At 40.6% G+C, this 19,864-nt stretch overlaps 1 protein-coding gene and 1 pseudogene across 4 annotated transcripts in view; one reads left to right on the forward strand and one right to left on the reverse strand.

The window, feature by feature from the left end:
- Positions 1–19,864, forward strand: part of SENP5 (SUMO specific peptidase 5) — a 58,808-nt gene that overhangs the window by 17,318 nt on the left and 21,626 nt on the right. For 3 of the 4 annotated variants that reach the window (XM_059391217.1, XM_059391215.1, XM_059391219.1), the window contains exons 2-5: positions 8,330–9,870; positions 18,358–18,463; positions 18,605–18,743; positions 18,986–19,033. In XM_059391217.1, coding sequence (XP_059247200.1) covers positions 8,361–9,870; positions 18,358–18,463; positions 18,605–18,743; positions 18,986–19,033 — 1,803 coding nt within the window. In that variant the 5' untranslated portion in view covers positions 8,330–8,360. Of the gene's footprint in view, positions 1–153; positions 294–8,329; positions 9,871–18,357; positions 18,464–18,604; positions 18,744–18,985; positions 19,034–19,864 lie in introns of those variants that run through there. The other variant, XM_059391216.1, reaches the window with a different exon arrangement.
- The window catches only part of LOC132011909 (small ribosomal subunit protein eS24-like), a 14,139-nt pseudogene continuing 7,362 nt past the window's right edge, over positions 13,088–19,864 (reverse strand).

Below are 19,864 nucleotides of genomic sequence, written 5' to 3' on the forward strand. Positions count from 1 at the left end.
AAGCAGAAAAGATTAGTGGTAACTGGTTAGCAGACTTGAGAAAGCTGAATCCTAAACCAAGTGGAGAGAGCCAACAAGTAATCATGTTTGTGTTTTAGAAGCTTTTAAAAGTTTCAGAATTAGTGGTGTCTTGTACTGTGAAAGTGAAGGTGAAAGTGAGACCAAAAATATGTGATTGAAAGTTTTTTTTTTTTAATTGTTCAAAAATTTCATTATTTCAGAGAGAGAGAGAGTGTGCACGAGCAGGAGGGGGAGAAGGAGAGACAGTCCAGCCAACTTCAAATTCTATCCTGGTATATTCCTTTTGCTGACATCATATCTGGGTTTTTGTTGGTTGCTGTGATGATTAAAAAAAAAAAATACTGCGGCACCTGGGTGGCTCAGGGGGTTAAAGCCTCTGCCTTCGGCTAGGGTCATGATCCCAGGGATTGAGCCCCGAGTCGGGCTCTCTGCTCAGCAGGGAGCCTGCCTCCCTTTCTCTCTCTGCCTGCCTCCCTGCCTACTTGTGATCTCTGTCAAATAAATAAATAAATAAAATCTTAAAAAAAAAATTTCCACTACTGGTCAGGAAGTCTAAGAAGAAGATACCACAGGAATTCCACTTTAAGCCCTCAGCTTATGGTAACTAAAGCCGACTTTGTGCTGAGGTTCTGACCTGAGCCAAAACCAAGAGTCAGAAGCTTAACTGACTGCACCACAAAGGCACCCCTGAAAGTCATCTTTAAGAAAAAAACTTCCAGGGTGCCTGGGTGGCTCAGTTGGTTGAGCGACTGCCTTTGGCTGAGGTCATGATCCTGGATTCCTGGGATCTAGTTTCTGAAGTGAGTCTCTTATAGGCAGCGTATAGATGGGTCTTGTTTTTTTGATTCAGCCATTTTGTGTTGGAGCATTAAGTCCATTTACATTTAAAATAATTACTGGTAAGTATGTATTTATTGCCATTTAAAAAATTTTTCTCTGATTATTTTTGTAGTTCTGTTTCTTTCTTTTCTTGTTCTCTTTGTGATTGGTGACTTTTATAGTGTTCTGTTTGGCTTTCTTTCTCTTTATTTTCTTGTATCTGTTACAGATTTTTGGTATGTGATTACCATGGAATTCATATATAAGTATATTCTAAGCCTAAGTATATAGCAGTGAGCATATATTAAGTCGATGGTCATTTAAGTCCAGACACATTCTAAAAGAACTTGTTTTATTTCCCTTCCACATTTTATGTACATGTTTCTGTATTTTACATCTTTTAATTCATTATTGTCTTACATCTAATTATTGCCTTTTCTTTTCCACTTAAAGAAGTCTCTTTTCCATTTCTTGTAAGAACAGTTTAATACCTTTAACTTTTGTATCAGAAACTTACTCTCAATTCTGAATGATCATCTTGCCAGGTAAAATATTCTTGGATATAGGTTTTTTCCCTTTCCACGCACTGGCCTGCAAAATTTTTTTCTCTCTCTCTTTTCTTTCTTTCTTTTTCTTTCATATCTTATTTACTTATTTCACACACCGAGAGAGCACAAGTAAAGTGAGCAGTGGGGAGAGGGAGATGGAGAAGCAGGCTCCCCACAGAGCAGGAAGCCCAATGTGGGACTCGATCCCTGGACCCTGGGATCATGACCTCAGCTGAAGGCAGCTGCTTAACCAGCTGAGCCACCTAGGTGCCCCTGGCCTGCAAAGTTTCTGTTGAAAAATCAACTGATAACCTCATAGGGTTTCCTTTGTATGTAACTTCTTACTTTACTCTTGCCTTTTTAAAAATTCTCTATCTTTAAACTTCGACATTTTGGTTATTATGTGTTACAATGTTGACCTCCTTCAGTTCATCTTGTTTGGAACTCTGTCTTTCCTGAACCTGGATATCTGTGCTTCTTCCAGTTAGGAAAGTTTTAAGGTATTATTTCTTCAAATAACTTCTCTGCCCCCTTTTCTCTCTCTTCTTCTTCTGGGACCCCTTTAATGTGAGTGTTTGTTCACTTGATATTGTCCAAGAGATTGCTTAATGTACCTCATTAAATTTCTTTTTTTTTTTTCTTTTTTACTTTTCAGCTTAGGTGCTTTTTTTCCCTTCTTTTTTATCTTCAGCTTGAGTGCTTTCCATTGCCTTGTTTCAAGATTGCTGATGGTTTCTTCTCATCCACCGATTTACTGTTGATTCCCTCTAATCTATTTTCTATATCAGTTTTACTGTATTCTTAAACTTTGGTTCTTTTTTTATATTTTCTATATCCTTATTGGAAGTTTTCACTGAGTTCTTTCACTCTTCTCTCCAGTCCATTGAGCATCTTTAATATAATTACTTTCAACCCTTTATCAGACATGACATATTGCTTATCTCTGTTTCATTTAGTTCTCTTTTTTTGAGCTTTTGTCTTGTTCCTTCGCTTGGAGCATATTCTTCTGTCTCGTTTTGCTTGACTTCCTGTGTTTGCTTCTATGAATTGGACAGAACAGCTACTCGTAAACTTGAAGGAATGGCCTTGAATATGGTGTTCCCTTTGTAGGCTGTGTGTACTTGGTGGCTTGTTGACTGCCTGGAGCTGTGGTTTGTGTGGGCTGGGGGTTGTGGTGCACTCTGCACTGGGGCTGCCCTTGTGGCATAACCAGAGCTTAAGTGGGCTTGGCTTGGGGTGGCCCTGAGGCTTTTTGCACAGAGGGGCCTCTTGCAGGATAGCTGAAGTCAACGGGGTGTAAGCCAGAGGATTCCTGGGGCTGTTTGTGCAGAGGGTACCCAGGCAGGGCAGCTAAAACTGAAGTGGGCATAGCTGGTGCAGTCCCTGTGCATTGCCACAGAGGGTGCTTTGGTAGAACCGCTGAAGCTGAAGTGGGAATAAGCTGGGGTGTTCTGGGATTGTCTGCACAGGGGGTACTCTGGTGGGGGCAGGTGTAGACCAGGAGCCTGGGGCTCACTGAAGCAGTAAGGCAGAGCACCCAGACCCTGACCCCATCCGTGCCATCAGGGTGGATGGGGGATTGTAAACTGGCACTTGCTAGTCCCTTCAACTCTGGGAGAGTCCCAGCAACTCTCTTATCTTTTAACAGTGTTGTAGGTCTAGTCCTCTTTGTACTCTAGTTACTCTTTTTTTATTTTTTAAAGGTTTTGTATATTTGACAGAGCACAAGCAGAGGGCATGGGAGAGGGAGAAGCAGGCTGCCCACTGAGCAGGGAACCCAGTGTGGGTTCCCTGGATCCTGGGATCATAACCCTACCTGAAGGCAGATGCTTAACCGAGCCACCCAGGCATCCCTAAAGGACAGTATTTATATACAGTCCTTTGGAATCTAGCCCTATACAGTCAAAATATTTTCTAAAATGTGGGTAATTTTTCCTGTGTCTGCTTTTTTCAATGCAGTTATCTGTCATACAGTTAGATTCATTTGTTACTTGTATTTCATTTTGGATTCCTTTTGCATTCTACTTGATCTTAATTTTATTTGTGTGTTTAAGTATATGAAGCATCAACATGGTTGTAAAAGTCAGAACTTTTCAAACAGGCATATTTAGAGAAGTGCCACTCCTTTCTTGTCCTTCTACCATTTTCTTGTTCATTTGGGAACATCTCAAGAGAGATGTGAATCTCCCTTGCCCTATACGTTCTCATTACTTTCTGGTTTATTCTCATGTTTGTATTTTTATTTTTTGTCTATTTTGGCGGAAGGGTTTGGGTGGAGCACAAAAGGGCAGATACAGGTTTATTTTCTTATTTTTTCTTTTATGAAAGGTGGCTGTTTGGTAAATAATTTAGCCTTGCCTCAAAAGAAATCCTTTATCCTTGGCTTCTGGGAAATAATCTCGAAGACTTTGGACTGTCATATCTGATTCGAATGTCTGTATTTGCCTGGGGGCTTTGGATTCCAACAGTTTAACAGATAGCTTGATTTAGGATGGGGGCTGGCTATGACAGAAAGACCAGTGAAATGATTTAGAGTAATGACTTTGGCATCAGCAGATCTCCAGAGGGGCTGAAAAACTGAGCTCCATCATGTGGGCAATCACTTTTGCTTAAAATCCCCGAATAAAAACTCTGGATATCAAGGCTCAGGTGAGCCTTCCCTGGCTGGCAATATTGTCACACACTGATGTCAGGAGGTTAAAGCTGTTCTACTCCATGGTAAGAGGACAACTGGAAGCTCCACACTTGTTACTTCTCTTGACTCTGCCCTCTGTGCTTCTCCACTTGGCCGATTTTAATCCATATTCTTCAGCTTTTCACAAGCCATAACTATGAATATAATAGTTTTCAGTGGGTTCTATGAGTCCTTCTGGCAAATTATCAGACCTGAGGGTGGTTTTGTGAACTCCCTGAGCTTGTAGTTGGTGTCTGTGTGCCACCGTCTTGGTGACGCACTGTTAATACTGATTTGACCTTTACTTTTCTCACCTAACCTGGAAATCATTCCATATTAGTTCATAGAGTTCCTCTTTATTCTTTTCTTTTTTAATTTTTAAAGATTTTTTTTTTTTTAATTTATTTGACAGACAGAGGTCACAAGCAGGCAGAGAGGCAGGCAGAGAGAGAGAGAGGAAGGGAAGCAGGCTTCGCTGTGGAGCAGAGAGCCCGATGCGGGGCTCGATCCCAGGACCCTGGGATCATGACCTGAGCTGAAGGCAGAGGCTTTAACCCACTGAGCCACCCAGGCGCCCCTCTTTTTTAATTTTTAAAAATATTTTATTTATATTTAAGAGAGAGACATTGTGACAGAGATAGAGAGCACAAGCAGAGAGGAGAGGGAGAAACAGGGGCTTGATCCCATGCAGGGCTCGAACCCAGGTTGGTCATGACCCAATCAGAAGGCAGATATTTAACCACCTGAGCCACCCAGGCGCCCCTATTCTTTTCTAATATATTTGTAAGTAATCTTTATACCCAACATGAGGCTTGAACTCACAACCCCAAGATTAAGAGTTGCATGCTCTACCTACTGAGCTAGCCAGATGCCCCATCTTTATTCTTTCATAACTTAGTCATGTAGAAGTATAACTTACTCAAGAAGAAGTAGTGTAGAAGAACCCTACTTTATTCAAGTACTGTCCTTGTAGGTTTTCAGTATTTTGCAATTACAGTGTTGCAGTGAATAACCTTGTGTTATGTATTTTCATTAATATTGGAGGTGTATCTTAAGGATAAATGACTAAAAATGGGATTGTTGGATTAAAAGGTAAATACCTACCTTTTGTTAGATTACCAAATTCCCTTCCAAAAGGGTTTTATTAGTTTGTATTCCTACCAGCAAAATACGAAAGTTTCTTTTCTCCCACCAACAGAATGTGTTGTGATAATTTTTGCCAGTGTTTTTGTTGAGGTATAGTTAACATCTAGCATTATATCTGTTTCAGTTGTAAAACATGACTTGCTATTTGTATACATTGCAAAATGATCACCATAGTAAGTCTAGTAAGCATCTACCACCATATCTGGTAATCAAGCTTTTTTTTCTTGTGATGGGGATTTTTAAGATTCTCTCAGCAACTTTCAAATATACTGTAAAGCACTATTAATTATAGTCACTCTGTTGTATATTGTATCTCCACGACTGACTTACCTTATAACTGGAAGTTTGTACCTTTTTGACATGTCCCTCCACCCATTTTGGGCAACTCCCCAACCACCCCTTTGCCCATTTTCTTTTGAGTGAAGTTGAACATCTTATGTCTAAGGGCTGTTTAAAAATCTTTATTTGCGAATTGTCTCTGTATGTCTTTTTCCCATTTTTCCATCAGGCTTTTTTGGTTTTGTTTTGTTTTAAGATTTATTTATTTATTTATTTGAGAATGAGCACATGCAGGGGGATGGTCAGGGCAGAGATGGGGAGGGAAGAACCTCAAGCAGACTCCCCACTGAGCACGGAGCCCGATGTGGGGCTCAGTCTTACCTCTCTGAGATCATGATCTGAACCAAAATCAAGTTGTTTGCCCTACTGGCAGTCCCCCAAGCACTCTTCCCCACCTTAAAAAGAAATTTGAGAGAGAAAGATAAAGAGAGCTGGGTGAGGAGCAGATGAAGAGGGACAAACCCTGACACAGGGCTTGATCCCATGATTCTGATAGCATGACCTGAGCTGAAAAGGATGCTTAATCACCTGAGCCACCCAGGCGCCCCAGCCCTTTATTCTCTGTTGAGTTTTTGAATTCTGCTATTTTACATTTCCAAGGTCCCCTTATTGTTTGTGATTGTTTCTTTAAAAATATAATAACCTATTCTTTTTTTTCCCTTCACTGGATTTTTTTTTCTTTCTTTTTTTCTTTAAACATTTTTTTTATTTGCAATAAAGAGAGAGTGAGAGAGAGAAAGCACAGGTGGGGCGATTGGCAGAGGGAGAAGCAGACTACCCACTGAGCAGGGAGCCTGATGAGGGGCTCGATCTCAGGACTCTGGGATCATGAGCTGAGCTGAAGGCAGACGCCCAACTGACTAAGCCACCCAGGCACCCCTATTCTTTTTTTCTTTGTAGACAGTATTGGTTTTTTTCTTCCTTCTTGTTTTTTTAGTGTGGTAAAATATAGGTAGCATAACATTTACCATTTTAATCACTTTTAGGTATAAAGTTCAGTTCAGTGGCATTAATACATTCACATTGTTGTGCAACCATGGCCACAGTCCATCTTCAGAAGCTTTTTCATCTTCTTAAACTGAAACTCTGTACCCATTAAACAATAACTCACCTTCCCCCAGCTCAGTCAGTTAAGCATCTACCATCAGCTCAGGTTATGATCCCAAGGTCCTGAGATCGAGTGCTGCATCAGGCTCCTTGCTTAGCGCGAAGCCTGCTTTCCCCTCTGCATGTTGCTCCTCCTGCTCATGTGCTTGCTGTCTTCCTCCCTCCCTCTCTCTGACAAATAAATAAGTAAAATCTTTAAGTTATTAGCAAGCTGAAATTAGAGTACTGTTTTTTTGATTCATAGTCTCGTATTGTTTCTGTCCCATCTTTAGCGGCTCTCACCTTTCCTTCTACGCTGAAGAGCCTTCATTAGTAGTGGATCTTATTAAATCTGAGGGGAAATCCTGTTTGGTTTTGACTATCATTTTTATCTACCATTCCTAATAAATGTGTTACCAGAGCTTGTGTGTGCGTGCGTGTGTGTGTGTGTGCACATATGCACATGTGCTTTTTTTTTTTTTTAAAGATTTATTTATCTGACAGAGAGAGATCACAAGTAGGCAGAGAGGCAGGCAGAGAGAGAGAGAGAGAGGAGGAAGCAGACTCCCTGCTGAGCAGAGAGCCTGATGCGGGACTCTATCCCAGGACCCTGAGATCATGACCTGAGCCAAAGGCAGCGGCTTAACCCACTGAGCCACCCAGGTGCCCGCACATGTGCTTTTTACTTAAGAGCCCAAACCCTAACTGTGTGAAAGCACCTGATAGACTTTTGTCCCTGCGTGGTCACTCAAAGTTTCTGACTGACTGACGAAGAGGAGGCTGGTTTCCCTCTTGAATTAGTGTTACTGCTTGCATTTATTTAATATATGCTTTTGCATGTATATTTACAGCCCAAAGTAACCTGCTCTTTCTAAAATGTGAGGTATGGAACAAAGTATTTCAATATGGAATCAGAGTTATTTATTTATTTATTTGACAGAGGTCACAAGTAGGCAGAGAGGCAGGCAGAGAGAGAGAGGAGGAGGAAGCAGGGTCCCGGCCGAGCAAAGAGCCCGATGTGGGACTCGATCCCAGGACGCTGGGATCATGACCTGAGCTGAAGGCAGCTGCTTAACCAACTGAGCCACCCAGGCGTCCCCCCCTGGAATCAGTCTTAAATGGTGTGTGGTCCCTCCTTCCTTCCCTATCCCTTAATTTACAAGTGAGAACACAGAATTTGGGTGACTTAAAGTCACTTAGCTAATGAGAAGCAGTGCCAACACTTAAAGATTCTCTTCTGCTTCCCTACCCTGTCCACTCCATAACTACTGGTGGAAATGATTCTTGAAATTTATGTCAGAGGCAGCTATACTAAATGGGGTCATGTAAGAGTATTTATGTGTTCCAGCTTTCACTCTGGGGAAAACCTTGATCAGGTAACGATTTCATTGTGTCTGATAGTCTGTTATTTTTTACTTTATTTGAGAGAGCGAGTGAGTAGGGGGGTGGGAGAAGTGGACTTTCCACTGAGCATGGAGCCCAATGGGGCTTTGATCCCAGGGATCGTAACCCCAGCTGAAGGTATGCCATCACTTAACCTGCTAAGCCACCTAGGTGCCCCTGGGTCTGATAGTCTAAATTGAATTTTATATGTTCTTCTTTTTCTTTGAATTTTGTAGCTTATATTGCTGTGATTAAATCTTTATGACCTTAATTTTAGGATAGAAGTAACTTTTCTCTCTCTTCTTTCTCTCAGCTTCATCAAGATCTCATTATGCATCAGAAAAATGAAAAAACAGAAGAAAATTCTATGGAGGAAAGGAATTCATTTAGCCTTTTCTGAGAAATGGAATACAGGGTTTGGAGGTTTTAAGAAGTTCTGCTTTCACCAACACTTATGCATTCTGAAAGCCAAATTGGGAAGGCCAAGTACTTGGAGCAGGCAGTTGAGGCATTTCCGTTGCAGAAAGAAGGCCCTTCAAATCCAGAAAACGTGGATCCAGGATGCACCTTTTTTTGCTAAGACAAAGTCCCATGTGGCTGCTCAAAATGTTAGTACTTTGTCCTCGAAAGTGAAAAGAAAAGACTCTAAACACTTCATTTCCTCCTCAAGGACCCTTTTAAGACTCCAAGCAGAGAGGCTGCTGTCCTCAGCAAAGAACTCTGACCATGAATACTGTGGAGAGAAAAGTGTCTTGAAGGCAGTTGCTGACTTACCAGGAAATAATGTTTTAGGTCAGGCCAATGGTCACAGACCTAGGACGGAGCCACAAGCTTCTGACTTTCCTATGAAGTTCAATGGGGAGAGCCAAAGTCCAGGTGAGAGTGGCACAATTGTGGTCACCTTGAGCAACCATAAGAGAAAGCGCTTTTGTTATGGCTGCTGCCAAGGTCTGGAGCACCACAGGAATGGGGGACCCCTGATTCCAAAAAAGTTTCAACTTAACCAACATAGAAGAATAAAAGTATCTCCTTTTATGATGTATGAGAAATTATCCATGATTAGATTTCGGTACAGGATTCTCAGATCCCAGCACTTCAGAACAAAAAGCAAAGTTTGCAAGCTAAAAAAAGCCCAGCGAAGCTGGGTGCAGGTCACTGGGGACCATCAAGAAACCCTTAGGGAGAACGGTGAGGGTGGCAGTTGCAGCCCATTCCCTTCCCCAGAACCTAAAGACCCTTCTTGTCGGCATCAACCATACTTTCCAGATATGGACAGCAATGCTGTGGTGAAGGGAAAGAACTCTCATGTGCCTGATGGCCACACTAAAGGAAGCCCTTTCTTGGGCAAGGAGCTTCGTTTAGATGAAGCATTCCCTGACCAACAGAATGGCACTGCCACATATGCCTGGGACCAGTCACCCTGTTCCTCTCCTAAGTGGGAGTGTACAGAGCTGATTCATGACCTTCCCTTACCAGAACATCATTCTAGTAACGTGTTTATCTCGGAAGCCGAAAGAGAAGTCATGACTCTGGGTCAGGAAAATCGGACAAGTACTGTCAGTGATGACAGAGTAAAACTGTCAGTGTGTGAGGCAGATCAATCTGTGAGTAGAGTAGATGGGCCTGTGTCTGAAAAGCCTGTTCAGAATGAGAGCTCATGCCAGATGGATGAGGATGGATCTCTCAAGCAGAACATTCTTAGTTCTAAGCTGCTGGACCACCCTTACTGTAAAAGTCCACTGGAGGCTCCCCTGACATGCAGTGGACTCAAACTAGAAAATCAAGCAGGAAGTGGGAAGAACAGTCAGAAAGCCTCTCCAGTGGATGATGAGCAGCTGTCAATCTGCCTTTCTGGTATGCACTCTTCTTTATTCTCCCCCAACCTCCAGCCCACAGTTACGGTCCATTATCTTTTCCAGGAGAGTCCTGTTTTTTCCTTCTGCCCATAGATTCCCCTTAAAGCACTTAGTTCTCTTTGAAGCCTTCTATATTGCTCTATGACCTAAATGTTCCCTAATTTAAGTCTTCGTTGATAGACATTTGTATTGCTTCCAGTTGTTTACTTCTATAAATGATGGTGCAATGAAATTGTATCTGTATATTTAGATAAGTTTTTCTGTAAGTAAGTTAAATCTGTAGTAGTGGAATTGATGATAAAAGAACACACTTTTAAGAGAATTGTGAAATTACTCTCCAGAAAGTTGAATGAGTTTATTTACACTTATTAAACTTTACTAACCCTCTAGCTCATGAGAGTTTTGGGGTATTTTTAAGACTTTATTAATTTATTTGAGAGAGGCATGTGTGTGCATGCATGGTGGGGGTGGGGCTGCGGGAGAGAAAGCATGCCAAGCAGACTCCTCACTGAATGTGGAGCCTGATGTAGGCATCAGTCCCCCAACACTGAGATCATTACCCAAGCCAAAATGAAGTCAGATGCTTAACCAGCTAAGCCACCCAGGTGCCCCAGGAGTTGTTTTGTTTTGTGTTTTGTTTGTGTTGTTTTTTGTTTTTGTTTTGATTTGCATTTTTAAGTTTAAAGTTTGAACATCTTTTTCTGTGTTACTTGGCCATTTTTTGTTTGTATATATTTTCCTTTGCCTATTTTTCCGTTGGATTGGGTTATTTCTATTTTATTTATTTTGGTATATGAGAATTTCCTATATGGCAGGCACTTTGTTAGTTCTAAGAATGTGGCAGGGAGCAGGAAACATTGGTTCCTACCTTCCTAGACCTTAGCATCATTCTAAAATGTTAAATTTTAGCTATAAATGTCATAAGCGGGGTACCTGGGTGGCTCAGTTGGTTAGGCATCTGCTTTTGGCTCAGGTCATGGTTCCACGGTCCTGGGATTGAGCCCTGCATCAGCCTGCCTGCTTAGTGGGGAGTCTGCTTCTCCCTCTGCCTGCCATTCACCCTGCTTGTGCTCTCTCTGTCAGATGAATAAATAAAATCTTATAAAATGAAATAAATGTGACAGGAGTTTAAATTTTTCCTTTCCAAAGGTAAAAGTACCCTGATTTAGTGTGTGGTAATTTTGCTTAAAGGAAATGATCAATTCTTCATTGTGAAACTTACCTGTCTTTATGGGTTCAACTTTTTACATCCTACTTTAAGATCTGCCCTGTGAGTAAGCTGATGTAAACATTTTTGGTAGATAATGTGGCAGTATCACTCTTTGACCCATTCCCCTTATTAGAATTTATCCAAGATATGAATATTTTGTTAAGAGAGAGATGCATACATATAGGATAAGTACATGTATATTTGTGCACGTGCATTTGTATAGGTTGTATCTGGAAAGATATGTCATTGTTTTTTACCTTTAAAATGATTTATTTATTTACTTTAGAGAGTGCACATGCACACATGGGCAGAGGGGCAGAGGGAGAGGGGAACCAGACTCCCCTCTCAATGTGGAGCCCATCGTGGGGCTTGATCCCATGACTTGAGCGAAACCAAGAGTTAGATGCCCAACCGAGCTACACAGGCACCCCCCTCAAAGGGCTTTTTCTGGGGAGGTAGGAGCATTACTTGTTGGTAGTTTAAATAATTCTGAACACTTTGTTTTCCTAATCATTAAGTATCTATAAAAGATTTTACTCTACAGAATGTACACTTAGTGATCTGTAAAATAACTATCTTAATAGATTGAAGGAAAAAAGAACCTGAAGAACCATTTTAGGGGTTTGCTTAGTATTTCCATGCCCACTGGAAAGAGTTCAAGGCAGAGCAGTAGCTACTGCCCATCACAGCCCTCCCCACATCAGCAAATTACCCAAGTGCAGATAAGCCCACAGTTGATCACCATATATCTGAGGAAAGCCAGCACAATGAAAAGGACAATTTCAACAAATAAAGGAGCCTCATTAATCAGGATTAATAAAGCAATTAGAATAAGAATCAGTGTGAGACAATCAGTACAGTAGATGCTCCTTTAACTGACTCCTATAGCATTAGCTAATACTAAGTTCCACGGTATGGTGCATGCTGGCTCTCCTCCAGTGTAACTGCGCAGTATGCTTACTGCAGTGAATTGCAGTAGATTTATCATGAGCCAGTTGTACTTACTACAATTTACTTACTTCATAATTGTATTAAATACTGCATAAAATTGGTTTTGGAAGGAAAAGAAGTAGATTCCTAGGTCAGTATATTCCAAATGGATTAAAAATGTAATTAGAAACAAATACAGACACACAAACTTGTACACAGTGTGGATCAACTTGCACACATGCTAAGTGAAAAAAGCCAGGCACAAAAGGCCACAGACTATATGATTCTATTGATTTGAAATGTTGGGGTACCTGGATGGCTCAGTGGGTTAAAGCCTCTGCCTTTGGCTCGGGTCATGATCCCGGGGTCCTAGGATCGAGCCCCGAATCAGTCTCTCTGCTCAGCGGGGAGCCTGCTTCCTCCTCTCTCTCTCTGCCTGCCTATCTGCCTACTTGTGATCTCTATCTGTCAAATTAATTAATTAATTAATTAAAAAAAAAAAAAGAAATGTCTAGAGTAGGCAAATACAGAGATAGAGAAAGAAGGTTAATAGTTGCCAGGGGCTGGAGAGAGGGAACCATGAGGAGTGCCTAGTAACAGGTTCACATTTTCTTAGTGGAGTAATGCACTTGTTCTTGAATTAGGTGGTAGTAATGGTTGCACAGCTCTGAATATACAAACAAAAAACTGTACACTTTCGGAGTGATGTGTGTGTGTGTGTGTGTGTGTGTATGCAAATCACAACTCAGTAAAGCTGTTAAACAAGAGACCATTTTATAATCTCACATTGATAATACATGTTAAAGCATGATAGGAAACTCAAAAGCAGTAAACCAGTTTGACTCCATAAACATTAAAATCCTGCACATAAATGTAATGAGTAATAACATTTAAATAGTTAAAAATTTAATTTTCACGTTCCTGGAAGGCTCAGTGGGTTAAAGCCTCTGCCTCCGGCTCTGGTCATGATCCCAGGGTCCTGGGATCAAGCCCCACATCCGGTTCTCTTGTCAGCGGGGAGCCTGCTTCCCCTCCTCTCTCTGCTTGCCTCTCTGCCTACTTGTGATCTCTGTCAAATAAATAAGTAAAATCTTCTTAAAAAATTAATTTTAAAATTAAAACTTGTTGCCATTTCAAGGTTATAAAAATGTTCAACCCTGTTTTTTTCTAGACTATTAATGTGTTATTTTTACATTTTGCCATTTGGCAAAAAGTAAAGATGGATCCCTACTGCATTCTTCACATCAAAATTAATTCCAACTGTAAATAAACTATTTAGTTAATAGTTCTAATACTATTTATTGAGTAAATCATCTTTTCCTCGTGGTTATGAATTGCTCGCTGTTTTGGGGTCTCTTTCTGGGCTTGGTTTTTCTATTTCTATGCTAGCACTAGGCTGCTTTCATTACACCAAGTTTGTTTTATAATTTGGTGGGACTGGGCCTTCCTTCTCCTCTCTTGGCCTCCTTTTTCACATCTCCTCTTTAATCCTTTTCAAAAATTTCTAGGAATTTTGCACATTTTGGTCCCAAGATTTGTTTTTTTCTAGATTTTTAAAAAAATTTTATTTATTTGTCAGAGAGAGTGAGCACAAGCAGGCAGAGTGGCAGGCAGAGGGGGAAGCAGGCTCCCCGCTGAGCAAGGAGCCCCATGCAGGACTCCATCCCAGGAGCGTTGGATCATAACCTGAGCCAAAGCCAAAGGGAGCCACTTAAATGATTGAGCCACCCAGGTATCCCTGTTTTTTTCAATTTAATAAAAATAATGGTTTTTGATTGGTACTGCATTCACTTTTAGACTAATTTAGGGACAATTGCATTCATTACACTATTGAATTTTTCTGTCTAAAAATAAAGAATTACTCCATTTATTAACCTATATCCTTTACTAGAATTTTGCAATTTCTGCTTAGGTTTGCACATTCGTTAAGGTTAGTCTTAGATATTCCATGCCTTTCTTATTTTAAGATTTTGTTTTTAAGTAGTCTCTACACCCAGTGTGGGGCTCAAACCTACAACCTCAAGATCAAGAGTTACATGCTCTTCCAGCTGAGCCGGCCAGGTGTCCTATGCCTTCCATGTTTTTTTTTTTTTTTTTTTTTTTTTAAAGATTTTATTTATTTATTTGACAGACAGAGATCACAAGTAGGCAGAGAGGCAGGCAGAGAGAGAGGAGGAAGCAGGCTCCCTGCCAAGCAAAGAGCCCAATGCGGGGCTCGATCCCAGGACCCTGGGATCACGACCTGAGCCGAAGGCAGAGGCCTCAACCCACTGAGCCACCCAGGTGCCCCGCCTTCCATGTTTTTGATGGGATCTTTCTGACATGGGTATTGTATTTTGTTTGGAGAACCAAGTGGTTACATTCTTGTAACCACTTATTTGCCCAATGAACTCCATTCCATATTCACAGCAGGATGTGACCCGGCAGTTACCTCAGGAGAAAACTGTCCTACAGAGTTTGTTTAACATGAGCAATTTAGGGCTCTGTGGGTTAAAACCTCTGCCTTCAGCTCAGGTCATGATCTCAGGGTCTTTGGATAGAGCCCCACATCGGGCTCTCTGCTCAGCAGGGAACCTGCTTCCCCCCCTCTCTCTGCCTGCCTCTCTGCCTACTTGTGATCTCTGTCAAATAAAATCTTTTTTTAAAAAAATGAGCAATTTAACTTCTGAAATTACAGGTTGTTCTGAAAAAACAGGTTGTGTTTTTCATATTACTACCTTTTGTGGGGGCTTTTTGTTTTGTTTTTAAGTTCTTAGTTTATTAATCCTCTCATGAAAAATCTGCACAGTCTTCACAGATAAGTCACTGCAGAATCTACTCCTTTTTGCCAGCACCAACATTGGCTTTTGCTGTCCCCCTGACTTTCTACATTCTGTTCTTGTGTTCCTTTTGCTGTTTTCTTGAGGTTTTTTTTTCTTCTCATATACGCCATGTCTTGCAAGTCTGTTTGGGTTCATTTTTCTTTGCATAATCCAAGGAATCATAAATCATACCAAAGCCACTTGTCTTGCCACCACCAAGATGGGTTCTAAATTCAAATACAAAGATGACATCTGGTGTGGTCTTATACATTTTGGCTAGCTGTTTTGTGAATTTCTGTCTTAGCTACTGTTGCCTTTCTGGGGTGAAGAACATCAGTGACCATTTGTTTCTGCAGAAGTAGTAGGTTGGTCATGAACTTCGTGGTCCTGAAAGTTACTGTTTCGTTCATGATGGTGGCCAAGCTTCAAGCAGCCAGTGAGGAAAAGAACCATATTGCTACCTTTCGTACTTGTAGGATGGACTCTAATTTGAATTGTAGCTTTTGTTGTTTTATTTTTTCCTAACATTTGATCCTTTGTTTCTTGGTCACATTGATGTTTTAGCACTTTGGGAGTAAGAGAAATTGTGCAGACCAGATGCATTTTTTCCTTTTTGGTTCATTAGTTTCATGAATGCAAGTGGGTAAAGAATAATGGATTTAATTCTCATTTTAAGAAGTTTTCTGGGTAATTCTTGGCCAATGGGTATTAAAAGGGAAAGATGAAGGGAAATGGCCAATGGGTATTAAAAGGGAAAAACAAGCTGCTTCTGTAGAGAAAAGATAATAGGTATTCTGCTTTGGATGTAGCACAGCATAATAGTTAGTGGTTCACTTTCTGCAGTCCTATAACCATGATCACAATCAGAATCTTCACTTTGCCATATGCTAGTTAAGGGTACTTGGGAAAGTTCCTTAACCTCCCTAAGGTTCCTGTATCCATTTGTAAAGTAGGGATGCTAACACAGGGTAGTTATAAGGATGAAATGAGATGTATTAGTGCTTGGTTTATGATAGTGCTCTTTGACCGCCATTTTACTTCTGGTCCCAGTGAAATTTGTTTATCTTTGTGAAGGGTTCTCCCTGAATATGCAAGTAGGGCCTTTCTATTGCATTGGAAATCCTTGTTTATCATCTGAAAGTGAAAACCAAAATACAGTTAAGAGGAAAAAATATATAATAACTTAAAATCCCCAAAACACTACTATCCATAGATAATAAAATTGTTAGCAAGGACACCTCTTTCCTGTGATACTAGTTTGGAATTGGGGTCCGTATCCCCTTGATAGAGGAAACTGCTCTCTTATTCGAGGAGTCTGAATTAAGGGTGCTGGGCCTAAAGTTTAATCTTTAGTTATCAGGGGCATTATTCTGTATAAAATTTGTTCCTCAAATGCAGTATCGCAAATGTTGGGATTCCTTATCTTCTGTTTGGGTTCATTCTCCCCAGTAGACACAAGGCCGTTCTTAGGTAACTATAGGATCTTGTAAACACAGGCAACTGCATGCTCTATTTCTAGTTTAGAGACCCTAAATCCTTACTTCCTACTCTTATCAAGCTGCAACAAGGGATTCCCTTTCGGTTTCTGTATGCTTAAAGCCCAGACCAGAACCAGGCAAACAAGCACTCTTCCCTGTTTACTATATCCTGATCTTTGCTCTTAAGTGTTTCAAATTGGGGGCCTTCTGGTGGGAGACTAACAGAAGGAAGATAGGTTTTTCATACCCTTGTCTGCCCATCCTCAGAAAGACCCACAAAATACACCACTCCACTCCTGGGACAGTCACTTCGTTGTGCTCTTTTTTGTCCTTTTGTATCAGTGTGTACCAGAGGCCATGCTCCGAAGTTAGAAAGGGAGAAAAAGGAGTTGGGTAAAATAAGTGGCTAACAGTATCTTTTCTTCCCATTTTAACTCAGTAGACTTGTCAGACTGAGGGTTAACTAGGTTGTTGCTCTGCCCATTCAGCATCAATGAATAAATACCATAAGTCAGCACTTCTGTGAGCCTCTCAGCCTTCCCTCAGCTTCTTTGTATTTCCTTAGAAATAATGTTCTGGTTCTACTTTCCTACGACTTTTTCAGGTATGTTTCTTCAGTGGATCCTCTGGGAAGCCACCTGAAGACTATTCTATATTCTGGCCAAGGTCACCCTTGTTTTCCCTCTTAAAATGTGCTTCCCTGGTAACAACCAGTTAACTGTTACCCAGTTCACCTTACAGGGTTATTTCGTATCAGAAGTATAATAACACTACCCAATTGTATGATATTAAAAATGCCAGGGGCGCCTGGTTGGCTCAGTGCGTTAAGCCCCTGCCTTCGGCTCGGGTCATGATCTCAGGGTCCTGGGATCGAGCCCCGCATCGGGCTCTCTGCTCAGCAGGGAGCCTGCTTCCTCTTCTCTGCCTGCCTCTCTGCCTACTTGTGATCTCTGTCTGTCAAATAAATAAATTTTTAAAAAAGCCTTAGAATTTGTCCCTTGCTATGTGAAATTTACACACATTTACCAAAGAACACAGTGACAATGATCTCAACAATTAAATTGTAATTGTGATTTTTAAAAAGATAATACCTTCAGTCACCAAATGTAATAGACATTTAACCAGGTGATTAAACCCTTTAGGTATCACTCTTCAGGAGATAGGATTCATCTTTAAGGTTAAGCTATTGAAGGATGTCAGTCTTTATTTCAGCTAGCGATTCCCTCTCTAATAGTGCATCAGTAGCTTAAAAAATCAATGCGAAATATTACCTTGAGGCATTTCTCTCTCTCTCTTTTTTAAAGATTTTATTTATTTGACAGAGAGAGAGAGCACAAGCAGGCAGAGTGGCAGGCAGAAGCGGGCTTCTCGCTGAGCAGCAAGCCCAATGAGGGGCTCAATCTCCCAGGACCCTGGGATCATGATCCGAGCTGAAGGCAGATACTTAACCAATGGAGCCACCCAGGCATCCCTAGATAGGATCAGACTTGAGTTGAATTTCCGGACTGCCTGCTGGTATCCAAGAATTGCTTCGCGTTATGGGTGGGAGGAACATACCCCCATGCTGGAATTGGGTCCAGAATCTCATTTCTATTTGTTGGTGGAGTGCTGTTGTACATGTTAACTTTATGGCTTGATGGGTCATTTAACATCCAGTTCATGAGGGGTATCTTCTGCTGGCTCCTGTTATGTTCCACCAGTGTCAAACTGATACAGTCTTTTGTTTCTTGAAAGTCATCTGGATTGGCCACGTTTAAAAAAAAAAAAAAATCAATGGAGTAAATTTAAAGATCTAATTGACTTTATTAATTGATTCATGTATCAGGAGGCATTCCATGTAGTAAATAGAGGAGTTCTCTGGGCATTTCTCTTTAGATTGGAATGGTGAAGGCCTGATCTATTTTATTTTATCCTTTACAAAACGTAACTTTTAAAAGATTTCTTTGTAGCATAATATGGTATTATAGGTTAAATGTGTGGTAAGTGTCATGTATAGGTTAAGTATTGGGAGAATGACTTTTTCTGGAAATGTTTTTTCCACTGTAATTTTTCTTCCTTTATTTAAGGATTCCTAGATGAGGTTATGAAGAAGTATGGCAGTTTGGTCCCACTCAGTGAAAAAGATGTCCTTGGAAGACTAAAAGACGTCTTTAATGAAGACTTTTCTAATAGGTTTGTCAATGATGCTTAAGTTAAGCCCTTGAAAATAAAATTGTTGGTATATATGACTTGTCTCTTAATAAAAAAAAGAAGATTTAGCCATAAATTGAGTAGAACTCATGTCTCTTTTCTTTCAAAATCTTTCTTTTTCAGAAAACCATTTATCAATAGAGAAATAACAAACTATCGGGCCAGACATCAAAAATGCAACTTCCGCATCTTCTATAATAAGCACATGCTAGATATGGATGATCTGGCAACTCTGGATGGTCAGAATTGGTTGAATGACCAGGTTAGTATATTATGGGTTCTTGGTGTGGAAAAGTTGCAGAGGATGTTGTACCATAAAATATAATTAATCTTTGGGTTGGCCTCACAGTTATCTTTTAGAATCAAAGATTCTTTACCCTTACTGAAGTGATTCATTCACTAACCCCAGTATCCAAACGGTAAATTGTCAGTGTTACTCATTCTGTGTGGGATGTTATGAATTGTATAGGGTTAGTAAGCTGGTTTTATGTTGACTTTTTATAGGTCATTAATATGTATGGTGAGCTGATAATGGATGCAGTCCCAGACAAAGTAAGTGCAAAATTACTCTTCTTCAGGAGAGAGAATCCTTGTGTATTAAAATGAGATTTTTAAACTTTATGTATTTATTTGATATTCCTTAGATTTTTTTTTTTTTTAAGATGTTTTTATTTATTTACTTGTCAGCGAGTGAGCACAAGCAGGGGGAATGGCAGGCAGAGAGAGAAGCAGGCTCCCCACTGAGCAAGGAGCCCAGTGGGGGATTGGTCCTGGGATCATGACCTGAGCTGAAGGCAGATGCTTAACTGACTGAGCCACCCAAGCATCCCTGACATACCTTAAAAAAATTTTTTTAAAGATTTTATTTATTTTTATCAAGATCAAAAGCTTTTGCACAGCAAAGGAAACAGTTAACAAAACCAAAAGACAACTGACAGAATGGGAGAAGATATTTGCAAACGACATATCAGATAAAGGACTAGTGTCCAAAATCTATAAAGAACTTAGCAAACTCAACACCCAAAGAATAAATAATCCAATCAAGAAATGGGCAGAGGACATGAACAGACATTTCTGCAAAGAAGACATCCAGATGGCCAACAGACACATGAAAAAGTGCTCCATATCACTCGGCATCAGGGAAATACAAATCAAAACCACAATGAGATATCACCTCACACCAGTCAGAATGGCTAAAATCAACAAGTCAGGAAATGACAGATGCTGGCGAGGATGCGGAGAAAGGGGAACCCTCCTACACTGTTGGTGGGAATGCAAGCTGGTGCAACCACTCTGGAAAACAGCATGGAGGTTCCTCAAAATGTTGAAAATAGAACTGCCCTATGACCCAGCAATTGCACTACTGGGTATTTACCCTAAAGA

This window comes from Mustela nigripes, chromosome 2 (genome assembly GCF_022355385.1).
Source record: "Mustela nigripes isolate SB6536 chromosome 2, MUSNIG.SB6536, whole genome shotgun sequence".
NCBI lineage: Eukaryota > Metazoa > Chordata > Mammalia > Carnivora > Mustelidae > Mustela > Mustela nigripes.